The sequence below is a fragment of the Eumetopias jubatus genome, unplaced genomic scaffold, assembly GCF_037043125.1.
Source record: "Eumetopias jubatus isolate StellerSeaLion01/CBP00866 unplaced genomic scaffold, mEumJub1_p1.0 scaffold_1, whole genome shotgun sequence".
In the NCBI taxonomy this organism is placed as follows: domain Eukaryota; kingdom Metazoa; phylum Chordata; class Mammalia; order Carnivora; family Otariidae; genus Eumetopias; species Eumetopias jubatus.
This window is the reverse complement of record NW_028274807.1, coordinates 103,873,787-103,887,335: the sequence shown is the minus strand read 5'-3', so window position 1 is coordinate 103,887,335 and position 13,549 is coordinate 103,873,787. Positions and strand designations below refer to the sequence as shown.

The 13,549-nt window shown below is 38.5% G+C and overlaps 1 protein-coding gene across 1 annotated transcript in view; it reads right to left on the bottom strand.

Moving 5' to 3' along the window:
* Window positions 1-13,549, bottom strand: part of RARRES1 (retinoic acid receptor responder 1) — a 49,793-nt gene that overhangs the window by 16,657 nt on the left and 19,587 nt on the right. The window contains exon 4 of the mRNA XM_028103173.2: window positions 11,818-11,954. Within this exon, the coding sequence (XP_027958974.1) occupies window positions 11,818-11,954 (137 nt within the window). The remainder of the gene's footprint in view (window positions 1-11,817; window positions 11,955-13,549) is intronic.

Genomic DNA, 13,549 nt, shown 5'->3' with positions numbered 1-13,549 from the left:
GAAAAAAAAGGAACAGAGACAAAATACAAAAACCATAGAGCAACAAAACAATAAATACATACCTCAATAATCAATAATATTATGAATGTAAATAGAGTAAATACTCTAATCAAAAGACAGAGGGTGATGGGATGAATAAAAAAGCAAGACCCATCTCTATGCTGCCTACAAGGGATTAGTTTCAGTCCTAGACACAGGCAGACTGAAAGTGAAGATATAAAAAAAAGGATCGGGGCGCCTGGGTGGCTCAGTCATTGGGCATCTGCCTTCGGCTCAGGTCATGGTCCTAGGGTCCTGGGATCAAGCCCTGCATCGGGCTCCCTGCTCTGCGGGAGGCCAGCTTCTCCCTCTCCCACTCCCCCTGCTTGTGTTCCCTCTCTTGCTGTGTCTCTCTCTGTCAAATAAATAAAATCTTTAAAAAAAAAAAAGTATCATACAAATGGAGGGGAAAAGAAAGCAGGATAGCAATACTTATATCAGACAAAATATATTTGAAAGCAAAGACTAACAGAGACAAAGAAGGGCAGTATGTAAATCATCGAGTGAACAATCCAACAGAAAGTTATAAAATTTGTAAAATTGTAAATATTTATGCACCAAACATGGGAGCATCAAAGTACATAAACCAGCTAATAACAGACATAAAGGAAGTAATGATAGTAATACAATAATAGTAGGGGACTTTAACACCTAACTTACATAAATGGATAGGTCATCCAAACAGATAACCAACAAGGAAACAGTGGCTTTGAATGATTCATTGGACCAGATGAATCTAACACATACATTCAGAGTATTTCATCAAAAACAGCAGAATACACATTCTTTTCAAGTACACATGGAACATTCTCCAGAATAGATAGCATAATAGGCCACAAAACCAGTCTCAACAAATTCAAAAAGATCAAGGCCATACCATACATCCTTTCTGACCACAATGTTATGAAACTAGAAATCAATCATAAGAAAAATCTAGAAAGAGCACAAATACATGGAGGTTAAAGAACATGCTCCTAAACAACGAATGGGTTAACCAAGAGGAAATAAAAAAAATACATGGAGGGCGCCTGGGTGGCTCAGTTGGTTGAGCGACTGCCTTCGGCTCAGGTCATGATCCTGGAGTCCAGGGATCGAGTCCCGTATCAGGCTCCCTGCTCAGCGGGGAGTCTGCTTCTCTCTCTGACCCTCTTTCCTCTTGTGCTCTTTGTCTCTCATTCTCTCTCTCTCAAATAAATAAATAAAATCTTTAAAAAAAAATACATGGAGACAAATGAAAATGAAAATACAACAGTCCAGTATCTTTGGGATGCAGCAAAAGCTGTTCTAAGAGGGAATTTTATTGCTATACAGGCCCACCTCAAGAAGCAATAAAAATCTCAAATAAACAACCTAACCTTACATCTAAAGAGCAAGAAAAAGAACAAAGCCCAAAAACAGTAGAAGGAAGGGAATTATAAAGATTAGAGCAGAAATAAACAAAGTAGAAACTAAAAAAAAACAATAGAGCAGATCAATGAAACCAGAGCTGGTTCTTTGAAAAGAACAACAAAATTGATAAATCTTTAGTCAGACTCATTAAGAAAGAGAGAGAGAGAGAGAGAGAGAGATTGAGGGAGATTGCAAGAGAGATAATATATAGGACTCAAACAAAATGAAAACTGAAAGAGGAGGAATAACAACCGACACTACAGAAAGACAGGGATTGTAAGAGAATATTATGAAAAATTATATGCCAACAAATTGGACAACCTAGAAGAATTAAATTCCTAGAAACAGAGAACCTCCCAAAACTGAATCAGGAAGAAATAGAAAATTTGAACAGACTGACCACCAGCAATGAAATCCAATCAGTGGTCAAAAAACTCCCAACAAACAGAAGTTCAGGACCAGAAGACTTCACAGGTGAATTCTACCAAACATTTAGAAGAGTTTATACCTATTCTTCTCCAACTATTCTGAAAAACAGAAGGAAAGAAAGCTTATAAATTCATTTTATGAGCACTACCCTGATACCAAAACCAGATAAAGACACTAAAAAGAAAGAGAACTACCTTTTAAAAAGCATTCATCACGATCAAGTGGGATTTATTCCTGGGATGTAAGCGTGGTTCAATATTTGCAAGTCAATCAAACTGATTCATTATATCAATAAGAGAAAGGACAAAAACTGTACGATCATTTCAATAGGTACAGAGAAAACATTCGACAAAGTACAACATCCATTCATGATTAAAAAGAAAAAAAAAAAAACCTCAACAAAGTAGGTTTACAGGGAATACACTGCAACATAATAAAGGCCATAAATGAAAACTCACAGTTAACATCATACTCAATGGTGAAAACCTGAGAGCTTGCCTCTTAAGGTCAGGAACAAGACAGATGTCCACTATAACCACTTTCTTCAACATAGTACTGGAAGATCTAGCTGCAGCAATCAGATAAGAAATAAAAGGCACTCAAACTGGTAAGGAAGAAGTACAACGTTCACAATCTGCAGATGACATAACACTATATATAAAGAAAATCCTAAAGCTTCCACTAAAAAAAACTACCAGAACTGACAAATTAATTCCATAAGGCCACAGGATACAAAAATCAATGTACAGAAATATGTTGCAGGGGCACCTGGGTGGCTCAGATGGTTAAGCATCTGCCTTCGGCTCAGGTCATGATCCCAGGGTCCTGGGATTGAGCCCCACGTCCGGGTCCTGGCTCAGCAGGGAGCCTGCTTCTCCCTCTGCCTCTCCCCCTGCTTGTGCTCACTCTCTCTCTCTCTGTATCTCTGTGTCTCGAATGAATAAATAAAATCTTAAAAAAAAAAAGAAATCTGTTGCATTTCTATACACTAATAATGAGGCAGCAGAAAGAGAAATTAAGAAAACAATCCCATTCATAATTGCACCAAAAAGTATAAAATACCTAAGAATAAAGTTAATCAAGGAAGGTAAAAGTCCTATTCTCTGAACTATAAAGAATAAGTGAATGAAATTGAGGACGCCAGATACAAAAGTAAGGATATTCCATGCTCACAGATTGGAAGAAACAATATTGTTGAAATGTCTATACTACCCACAGCAATCTACACACTTGCAACCCCTATCAAAATACCAACAGCATTTTTCACAGAACTAGAACAAACAATCCTAAAATTTGTATGGAACCAAAAAAAAAAAAAAAAAAGAACAAAACTGGAGGTATCACACTCCCATATTTCAAGATATACTACAAAGCTGTAGTAATCAAAACAGTATGGTATTGACACAAAAATAGACACATAAATCAATGGAACAGAATAGAGAGCCCAGAAATAAGCCCATGATTATATGGTCAATTAATCTTTTATAAAGAAGGCAAGAATATACAATGGGGAAAAGGCAGTTTCTTCAATAAATGGTGTTGGGAAAACTGGGCAGCTATAGATAAGAAAGAAACTGGACCACTTTTTCACACTATACACAAAAGGAAATTAAAAATGGATTAAAGACCTAAGTGTGAGACCTGAAACTATAAAAATCCTAGAAGAGAACACAGGCAGTAATTTCTCTGATGTTGGTTATAGCAACATATTTTTTTACATTTTTTATTGTTATGTTAATCACCATACATTACATCATTAGTTTTTGATGTAGTGTTCCATGATTCATTGTTTGTGCATAACACCCAGTGCTCCATGCAAAACGTGCCCTCCTTAATACCCATCACCAGGCTAACCCATCCCCCCACCCCCCTCCCCTCTAGAACCCTCAGTTTGTTTTTCAGAGTCCATCGTCTCTCATGGTTTGTCCCCCCCTCCGACTTACTCCCCTTCATTCTTCCCCTCCTGCTATCTTCTTCTTTTTCTTTTTTCTTAACATATCTTGCATTATTTGTTTCAGAAGTACAGATCTGTGATTCAACAGTCTTGCACAATTCACAACATATTTATGGGTATGTCTCCTGAGGCCAGGGAAACAAAAGCAACAATAAACTACAGGGACTACTTCAGAATAAAAAGCTTCTGCACAGTAAAGGAATCAATAAAACTAAAAGATAACCTACTGAATGGGAGAAGATATTTGCAAATGACAGATCTGATAAAGGGTATCAAAAATATATAAAGAAGTTCTACAACTCAAAAAAAAACAATCCAATTAAAAACGGGCAGAAAACATGAACAGACATTTCTCCAAAAAAGACACCCAGATGGCCAACAGACACATGAAAAGATGTTCAACATCGGTAATTATCAGGGAAATGCTAATCAAAACCACAATGAGATGTTGCCTAATAACACCTCTCAGAATGGCTAAAATCAAAACACCAAGAAACAACAAGTGTTGGAGGGCATGTGGAGAAAAGGAACTCTTGAGCACTATTGGTGGGAATGCAAACTGGTACAGCCACTATGGAAAACAGTATGCAGGTTCCTCAAAAGGTTAAAAATAGAATTAGCATATGATCCAGTAATTCCACTACTGGGGATTTACTCAAGAAATACAAAAAACACTAATTTGAAAAGATATATTCACCGCTATGTTTACTGAAGCGTTATTTACAATAGCCAAATTATAGAAGCAGCCCAAGTGTCCATCGATAGATGAATGGTATATATACACAGTGGAATATTATTCAGCCATAAAAAAGGAATGAAATCTTGCCATTTGTAACAACATGGATAGACCTAGAGGGTATAATGCTAAGTGAAATAAGTCAATCGGGGAAAGACAAATACCATATAATTTCACTCATTTGTAGAATTTAAGACAAAGCAAAAGAACAAAAAATAAAATAGATGCAAAATAGACCCAAAATAAGACTCTTAACTCTAGAGAACAAAGTCATGGTTACCAGAGGGGAGGTGGGTGGGGGTGGGTGAAATACGTGATGGGGATTAAGAGTATACTTATCATGATAAGCACTGAGTAATGTATAGAATTGTTGAATCACTACACTTTATACCTGAAACTCATATAACACTGTTAACTATACTAAAATTATAATTTAAAAAATACAAAGAGCTTTCAGAGTAAGCTAACTACAAAGAATACCTGCATAAACAGATATCTGAGATAAATTCAATTGGTATCTCTTGAATAACTTCTCCTGAAAGAAATGATTTATTTTGGGGGTTAATAAAGATGTTTGCTTAGTGTTGTTATTAAATGGCATAAAGGAAATAACAAAATAACTGTACAAGGGAATGTCACACATTCTTTAAAAAGTTTTGTTAAGTTTTATGACTCAATTTCCTACTGTCAATAAAATAACAGACCATCCTTTTTGATAAAAAAAGGAAATTCATATGGAAAATAATTTTTAAAACAATGATAAAATATATAAGAAAAATCATAAACAACAAGCTTACCCCTACAGGAGCTAGAAAAAGAACAAACAGGGGCGCCTAGGTGGCTCAGTCATTAAGCATCAGCCTTCAGTTCAGGTCATGATCCCAGGGTCCTGGAATTGAGCCCCACATCGGGCTCCCTGCTCATCAGGAAGCCTGTTTCTCCCTCTCCCACTCCTCCTGCTTGTGTTCGCTATCTCTCTCTGTCAAATAAATAAATAAAATCTTCAAAAAATTAAAAAAAAAAGAAAAAGAACAAACAAAGCCAAAGCTAATAGAAGAAATAATAAAGATTAGAGCAGAAGGAAATGAAATAGAGACTAAAGAAACAATAAAAAAGCCCAATGAAACCAAGGGCTGGTTCTTTCAAAAGATAAACAAAATTTGTAACTCTTTAGATAAAGTTATCAATAAAAAGGAGGACTCAAATAAACAAAAGAATAATAAAAATGTAAATTATTGCTGTCATAAATAAATAAATAAAACCAGAAATGAAGCAGAAACACTACTGACACCACAAAAAACACAAAGAAGTAGAAGAGAATATTACGAAAAAGTATGTGCCAAATATCAGACAACCTAGAAAAAATGGATAAATTTTTAGAAACATACAATCCTCCAAAACTGAACCAGGAAGAAAGAGAAAATTTGAACAGACCAATTACTAGTAATAAAACTGAATCAGTAGTAATAAAAGCTCCCTACAAAAGTCAGAACCAGTCCAGCATTACCCTGATGCCAAAACCAGATAAAGAATGTACAAAAAAAGAAAACCACAGGCCAATATTTCTAGTGAATATACATGCAAAAATAGTTAACAAAATATTAGCAAACTGGTATCAACTATATATTAAAAGGATCATTCAACATAATCAAGTGAGATTTATTCCAGGGATGCAACAGTGGTTCAACATTTGCAAATCAATCAACGTGATACATCATATCAACAAGCGAAAGGATAAAAACCATATGATCATCTCTGTAGATGTAGAAAAAGCATCCTACAAAATACAACATCCATTCACGATAAAAACTCTCAACAAAGTGGGTTCAGAGGAAACATCCCTTAAAAAAATCCACAGCTAACATCATACTCAATGGTGAAAAACTGAAATATTTTCTGTAAGATCAAGAGAAAGACAAGGATGTCCACTCTCACCACTTTTATTCAACATAGTACTGGAAGCTTTACTTTTAGCGATCAGACAAGAAATAAAATCATCCAAATTGGTAAGGAAGAAGTGAAACTTTCATTATTTGCATATGACATGATACTACATATAGAAAACCCTAAAGATTCCACCAAAAAATGACTAGAATAAATGAATTCAGTAAATTTCTAGGATACAAAATTGATAGAAATCTGTTGCATTTCTATACACTTATAATGGAGTAGCAGAAAGAGAAATCTAAAAAACAATCCCATTAACAATTGTACCAAAAAGAATAAAATACCTAGGAATATATTTAACCAAGGATGTGAAAGACCTAACCGACAGAATGGGAGAAAATATTTGCAAATGACATATCAGATAAAGGGCTAGTATCCAAAATCTATAAAGAACTTATCAAAGTCAACACCCAAAGAACAAATGATCCAATCAAGAAATGGGCAGAAGACATGAACAGACATTTTTCCAAAGACATCCAAACGGCCAACAGACACATGAAAAAGTGCTCAACATCGCTCAGCATCAGGGAAATCCAAATCAAAACCTCAATGAGATACCACCTCACACCAGTCAGAATGGCTAAAATTAACAAGTCAGGGAACGACAGATGTTGGCGGGGATGTGGAGAAAGGGGAACCCTCCTACACTGTTGGTGGGAATGCAAGCTGGTGCAACCACTCTGGAAAACAGGATGGAGGTTCCTCAAAAAGTTGAAAATAGAGCTATCATAGGATCCAGCAATTGCACTACTGGGTATTTACCACAAAGATACAAATGTAGGGATCCGAAGGGGTACGTGCACCCCAATGTGTATAGCAGCAATGTCCACAATAGCCAAACTGTGGAAAGAGCCAAGATATCCATCGACAGATGAATGGATAAAGAAGATGCGGTATATATACACAATGGAATATTATGCAGCCATCAAAAGGAATGAGATCTTGCCATTTGCAACGACGTGGAGGGAACTGGAGGGTGTTATGCTGAGTGAAATAAGTCAATCAGAGCAAGACATGTATCATATGACCTCACTGATATGAGGAATTCTTAATCTCAGGAAACAAACTGAGGGCTGCTGGAGTGGTGGGGGGTGGGAGGGATGGGGTGGCTGGGTGATAGACATTGGGGAGGGTATGTGCTATGGTGAGCGCTGTGAATTTTGCGAGACTGTTGAATCACAGATCTGTACCTCTGAAACAAATAATGCAATATATGTTAAGAAAAAAAAAGAAGAAGATAGCAGGAGGGGAAGAATGAAGGGGGGTAAATCGGAGGGGGAGACGAACCATGAGAGACGATGGACTCTGAAAAACAAACTGAGGGTTCTAGAGGGGAGGAGGTGGGGGGATGGGTTAGCCTGGTGATGGGTATTAAAGAGGGCACATTCTGCGTGGAGCACTGGGTGTTATGTACAAACAATGAATCATGGAACACTACATCAAAAACTAATGATGTAATGTATGGTGATTAACATAACAATAAAAAAACTAAAAAAAAATGTCCCTACTGCCCAAAGCAATCTGCAGATTTAATATAATCTCTATCAAAATACCAACAGACTTTTTCACAGAACTAGAACAAATAATCCTAAATTTCTATGGAACCGCAAAAGACTTCAAATAGCCAAAGCAATCTTGACAAAGAAAAACAAAACTGAAGTATCACAATTCCAGATCTCAAGGTATACTACAAAGCTGTAGTAATCAGAACAGTATGGTACTGGCACAGAAATACAGACACATAGAGAATGGAACAAAATAGAGAGCCCAGAAATAAACCCATGCCTATATGGTCAATTAATCTATGACAAAGCAGTCAAGAATATACAATGGGGAAAAGGCAGTTTCTTCAACAAATGGTGTTGGGAAAACTGGACAGCTACATACAAGAACCTGGACCACTTTCATACACCACACACAAAAATAAACTCAAAATAGATTAAAGACCTAAATGTGAGACCTGAAACCATAAAACTTCTAAAAAAACATGGGCAGTATGTTCTGCACACTGCTTTTAGCAACATATTTATGGATATGTCTCCTGAGGCAAGGGAAACAAAAGCAAAAACAAACTATTGGGACTACACCAATATAAAAAGGTTTTACACAGCAAAGGAAAATACCAACAAGACAAAAAGTCAACCTATGAATAGGAGAAGATATTTAAAAATAATTTCTCAATAAGAGGTTAATATCCAAAATATATAAAGGATTCATTCAACTCACACACACACACACACACACACACACACACACACACACACACACAATCTGGTTAAAATTGGGCCTGAATAGAAATTTTTCAAAGAAGACATAACAGATGGCCAACAGACACTCAACATCACTAATCATCAGGGAAGTGTAAATCAAAATCACAATGAAATATCACCTTACATCAGTCAGAATGACTAAAATCAAAAAGACAGGAAATAACAGGGGCTGGCAAGGATGTGGAGAAAAGGGACCCCTCACACACTGCTGGTGGGGGAATGTCAATTGGTGCTACCACTGTGGAAAACAGTATAGAGGTTCTTCAAAAAATTCAAAATAGAAATACCACACAATCCAGTAATCTCATTATTTGGTATTTACCCAGAGAAAAGGAAAACACTAAGTGGAAAAGATATACACACCTTTTGTTCACTGCAGCATCATTTACAATTAACCAAGATATGGAAGCAATCTAAGTGTCCATCGCTAGATGAATGGATAAGGAATATATGGTATGGATTGAAATGGAATATTACTCAGCTATAAAAAAGAAGAAGATCTTGCCATTCACAACAACGTGGATGGACCTAGAGGGTGCTATAGTAAATGAGATAAGCCAGGCAGAGAAAGACACATGTGATTTCACTTATATATAGAACAAAAAAACAAAACAAACAAACAAAACAGACTCATAAGTCCAGATGGCTGATGTTTATCAGAGGGGGGAATAGGGGAAATGGGTGAGTTAGGTGAAGCCAGTTAAGAGGTACAAACGTCCAGTTATAATATAAATAAACCACGGAGATGAACATACAGCCCACGGCACATAGCCAATAATACCGCATGCATGTTGCACAGTGATGGGTGGTAACAACAGTTTGTAGTGAGCACTGGCTAATGTACAGAAGTGTCCAAGCACTATGCTGTGCGTCTGAAATATAACATTGACTATCCATTATACTTAAATAATAAAATTTTTTTTTAAAAAGTGATTACTTGATGATGGGCAAATCTTTGTACTCAGAAGATATTCACTAATGATCCATCCACAGGTGAATCCACTGTTTCACCCATCCACGAAGAAAACAGATTTTAGAAATTTGTACTTAAGGTTCTCTTAGAGCAATTGACTTTGTTTCCTGTGGAAATGCCCCTCTCTCTCTACATAACACTTTCCTGACAAGAACCCCAACTTGGGCTACGTCCACCTCTCTGCCTACTCCACCCACACCCAGACAGCTTAGCATGACTGGTCCTCCTCTATATACACGAGCACAGCTCCCTCCGGGAGGCTGCAGGGCTGCACAATGCCAAGTCCATGCACCCCCCACACTTCCAACACCTCTGCTCTTAACCTTGCTCCCACGTGATGACTTGGTCTTATTCCTCACTGAGAACACAGAAGCAGTGAGAACTTGCATGCCTCCTGTTGGCATCTGGGCCACTGCCCCGCCATCCAGATGAACTCTCCATGTTCCTGTCTAAGAGCATCTCCTGGACGGATCCTATCCTCTTGCCTCCTCAAAGATATGAGCTCCAGCAGTTCTTCCTTTGCTTTCCTACAAGTCCTCCTTTGCCCCTCTCTACTGGATTTTTCTCATCAACACATAAATATGCTGTTAAACCTTCCAACCTAAAAATACAACAGAAAACCAACTCTCTTTCAACCCTGTGCTCACCCATCCTGCAGCTACAGCCCCTTGCTTTCTTGTACTCCCCTTTATAGCTCAATTCCTTGAAAGAGATGGAGTGTCCACTTCCCTCCTCCCGGTCTTTCCCAACATACTTCACTCAGGTTTTTGCCTGCACTGTACCAGTGAGACAGCTCTGGACAAGCTCTCCAATGACTTCCAACCATCCTAAGCCAAATGCTCAATCTCAGGCCTCTTCGTACATGATTCTCTGGCAGCACTGGATACAGTCAAGCTTCATCCTTGAAATACCTTCTTTTCTCATATCTGCAACCTCTGAAGTTACAAGTGTTGCAGGACTCCATACAGAACTTCTTTTCTCTATCTACACATTCTCTGTGATGTCATCCACTCTTGGGGCTTTAAATACCATCTACATGGTAATTTAGTAGAATTTAGTCTGCCCCAAATCAAGCTCATGTCTTCCCAAATCTGTTCCCCCTGGAGTCTTCCCCAATCAGTAAATGAAAACTCTATCCTTCCAGTTACTCAGGTCAGAATCCTAAGATTCATCCCTGACTTTTCTCCTTCTTGGACTGATCGACATCCAACCCACCAACAAACAGTGTTGGTCTGACTTCAAACTATATGAAGACTGCAAACACTTCTTACCACCTCCACTTCTACCACCGGTCCCAGTCACCCCCAGGCCTTGTCTAGATTTATTGCAACACTTCCCTGGTCTCCCTGCTTCCACTGTTGTCTCTCTCTGGTCTGTTCTCAACACAGCAGCCAGGATGATGGTATTGTAAGTCAGATCATGTCACTCCCGTGCTAAAAACCCTCTAAAGAGTAAAAGACAAGGTTCTTCTACTGGCCTGTGAGGCCTTACAGGAACTGGTCCTCTCCATTTGATTTCACCTTCTGGTGCACTCCCCTTGCTGACTCTTCCAGTCACAGTAGCCCTATAGCCCCACTACTCTTTCTCCAACCCATCAGCCACACTGCTGTCCTCAGTTCCTTTTGCCTGAAATTGCCTTCCCTTATGGAGGCGGGGCTCGCTCACTTCCCCTAGGTCTCTGCTCCACTGTCACCCCTGGTCAAATTAGAGGGGCCTTACCTGAGAAAATATAAGTAGCAATTCTATCAATCCCTTGCATTCCCTTCCCCCTGATTTTTTCCATAGCACTTACTACCACCATTTGATACATATTAACTGTTTATTAGTTCACTGTCTTTATCTTCTCTCACCAGAATTAATTTCAATGAGGGCAGCTACACTGTGTTTTTTGTTCACTGCTATGTCCACAGTCTCTAAAACTATACCTGGTCCGTTGCAGGCATGGACATATGTACTGAATGAATGAAATGCAAGTAAAACTGTTTCCATAAAACTAAGAAATTCACATTAATTTAGTCTTAGAACACTGCATTGGTTGTATCTCTTACGACATAAATTAATTTTGGGGATTTTCTCTTACCCATTGGTTAACACTGCTGATCTGTGCCATGTAGTAGTGTAAAAACTGGGTTGTCTTTTCCCACATCACGTAAGAGCTGCCAAGAAAAGCCAAATCCCAAATGGGTCTCAGAGAGGAATCAATGTGTCCATGACTGTCTGAGAGGAAGAAAAAAAAAAAAGGACATTTTCCTTATGGCATTTTGGAGACACAATTTCGTATGTTTCAGGAATGTAAGCTCAGCCACATCAGTCCTCTCTTACAGCAAGACCTTGTGCTGGACACGATTTGTTCTTATCTGTTTCTGCATCATATGCAGATTTATGTGCTTCAACATGTGCTGCTGAGTAAAGGTACTATAAAAAAATTAAGGGCTCTTTGCTGTACCATATTAATGCAAAGTAACAGCTATGATACTCAAAGTTAATCTAAAGTCTTGTTAGTTGAGAAGCATTTTTAAATTAGATTGAAAAGTCTATCAATTCTCTTCTCCACATTACCTTCCGGTCCGGGTCTGCAGTCCTTGCAACGAATGGTCTTTACCAACTGCCAAATGTCTGTCCTTCTCTGATCATTGGCTTTAAAGCTAATCAATGAATTGGCAGTATCTCTGTTACTGATTTTGAACACATGAAGAAATCAAGTGAGTTTTTTCTGTGGTATTGTTTTTGGAACTTTTTATTTCAGCATACATTCATAAAAACCTACTTCATATCAGACACTGCTAGAGGTAGGGATACAATGATAAGAAATTACCTTTTGTGACTTTTAGGAACTCAAATTTTAGCACATAATTAATTTATGAGATAACTGTTCATGGACCATCATTTTATGCAATTTGGTGGAGATATTCTTAGTTTAAATAAAGGCTCAATAACAGTATAATATGTGAGGAACAGGAACAAACTTATTAGGAAACTAATCCTTCTTGGAAAAATAATCTTTAGCACAGATTCTTCTCTGTCCTGGTGGAACTTGACTTGGCTGGCTTATAATGATGGTCGATTCAAGATGCTGCGAGAGCCCCGAAGATGGGTCCCTACCCTCCACTTGTTGACACTGCAGAAACACAGCTGATACCTTCCTCAAGAGGAGGAGGACCAAAATGCTGACAGAGCACAGGGAAGGGAGAGGTTTCTTTGGGCTGGAGAAGTCTGCGGAAAGCTTCACAGAGAGGAGGTTTGAGCTGAGCCTCGGACTCCTGTGGTGTATGTGGGGGTGGGAGTGAGAGAGAGTGAGAGCTTCCTTCATCCAGCTACCATCACAGGCTTCACCTGACATGCCACTGTGAGCTCACCAAAGCCCACCGCTAGCAGGCAAGTTCATTACACGAAATGCTGGGAATAACGGGACAGCTGAACCTAAAAATGTGGACAGCACCGCTAGAGAATCACTCAGGTGGCCGGACCTGGGCCGGCTCTTCCCAGGTCTTCAGTCTTGTTCTCTGTAGTGTACGTGGGCTCATCTAAAGGAAGCTTGTAAATTCATTAGAAAAGTGAAAATTGTACTCATCATAAAAACCAGAGGATCACTTTTTTAGGGGAAAAACAGTGTGGAGCAAGGATATCCTGAAACGGATTAAATGGTCTCACCTATCAGTTGTAGAGAATGCTGCCCTACGGAGCCCAGAGCCCCGGATTGGCTACATACTGAACTGAGGCTGCTGAGATCCGAACTGGCCAATCCAAGGACAGCTCCACAGTTCTGACTCACTTTTGTCTAAAACCAAACCTTTCCAGTTTTAATAATTTTG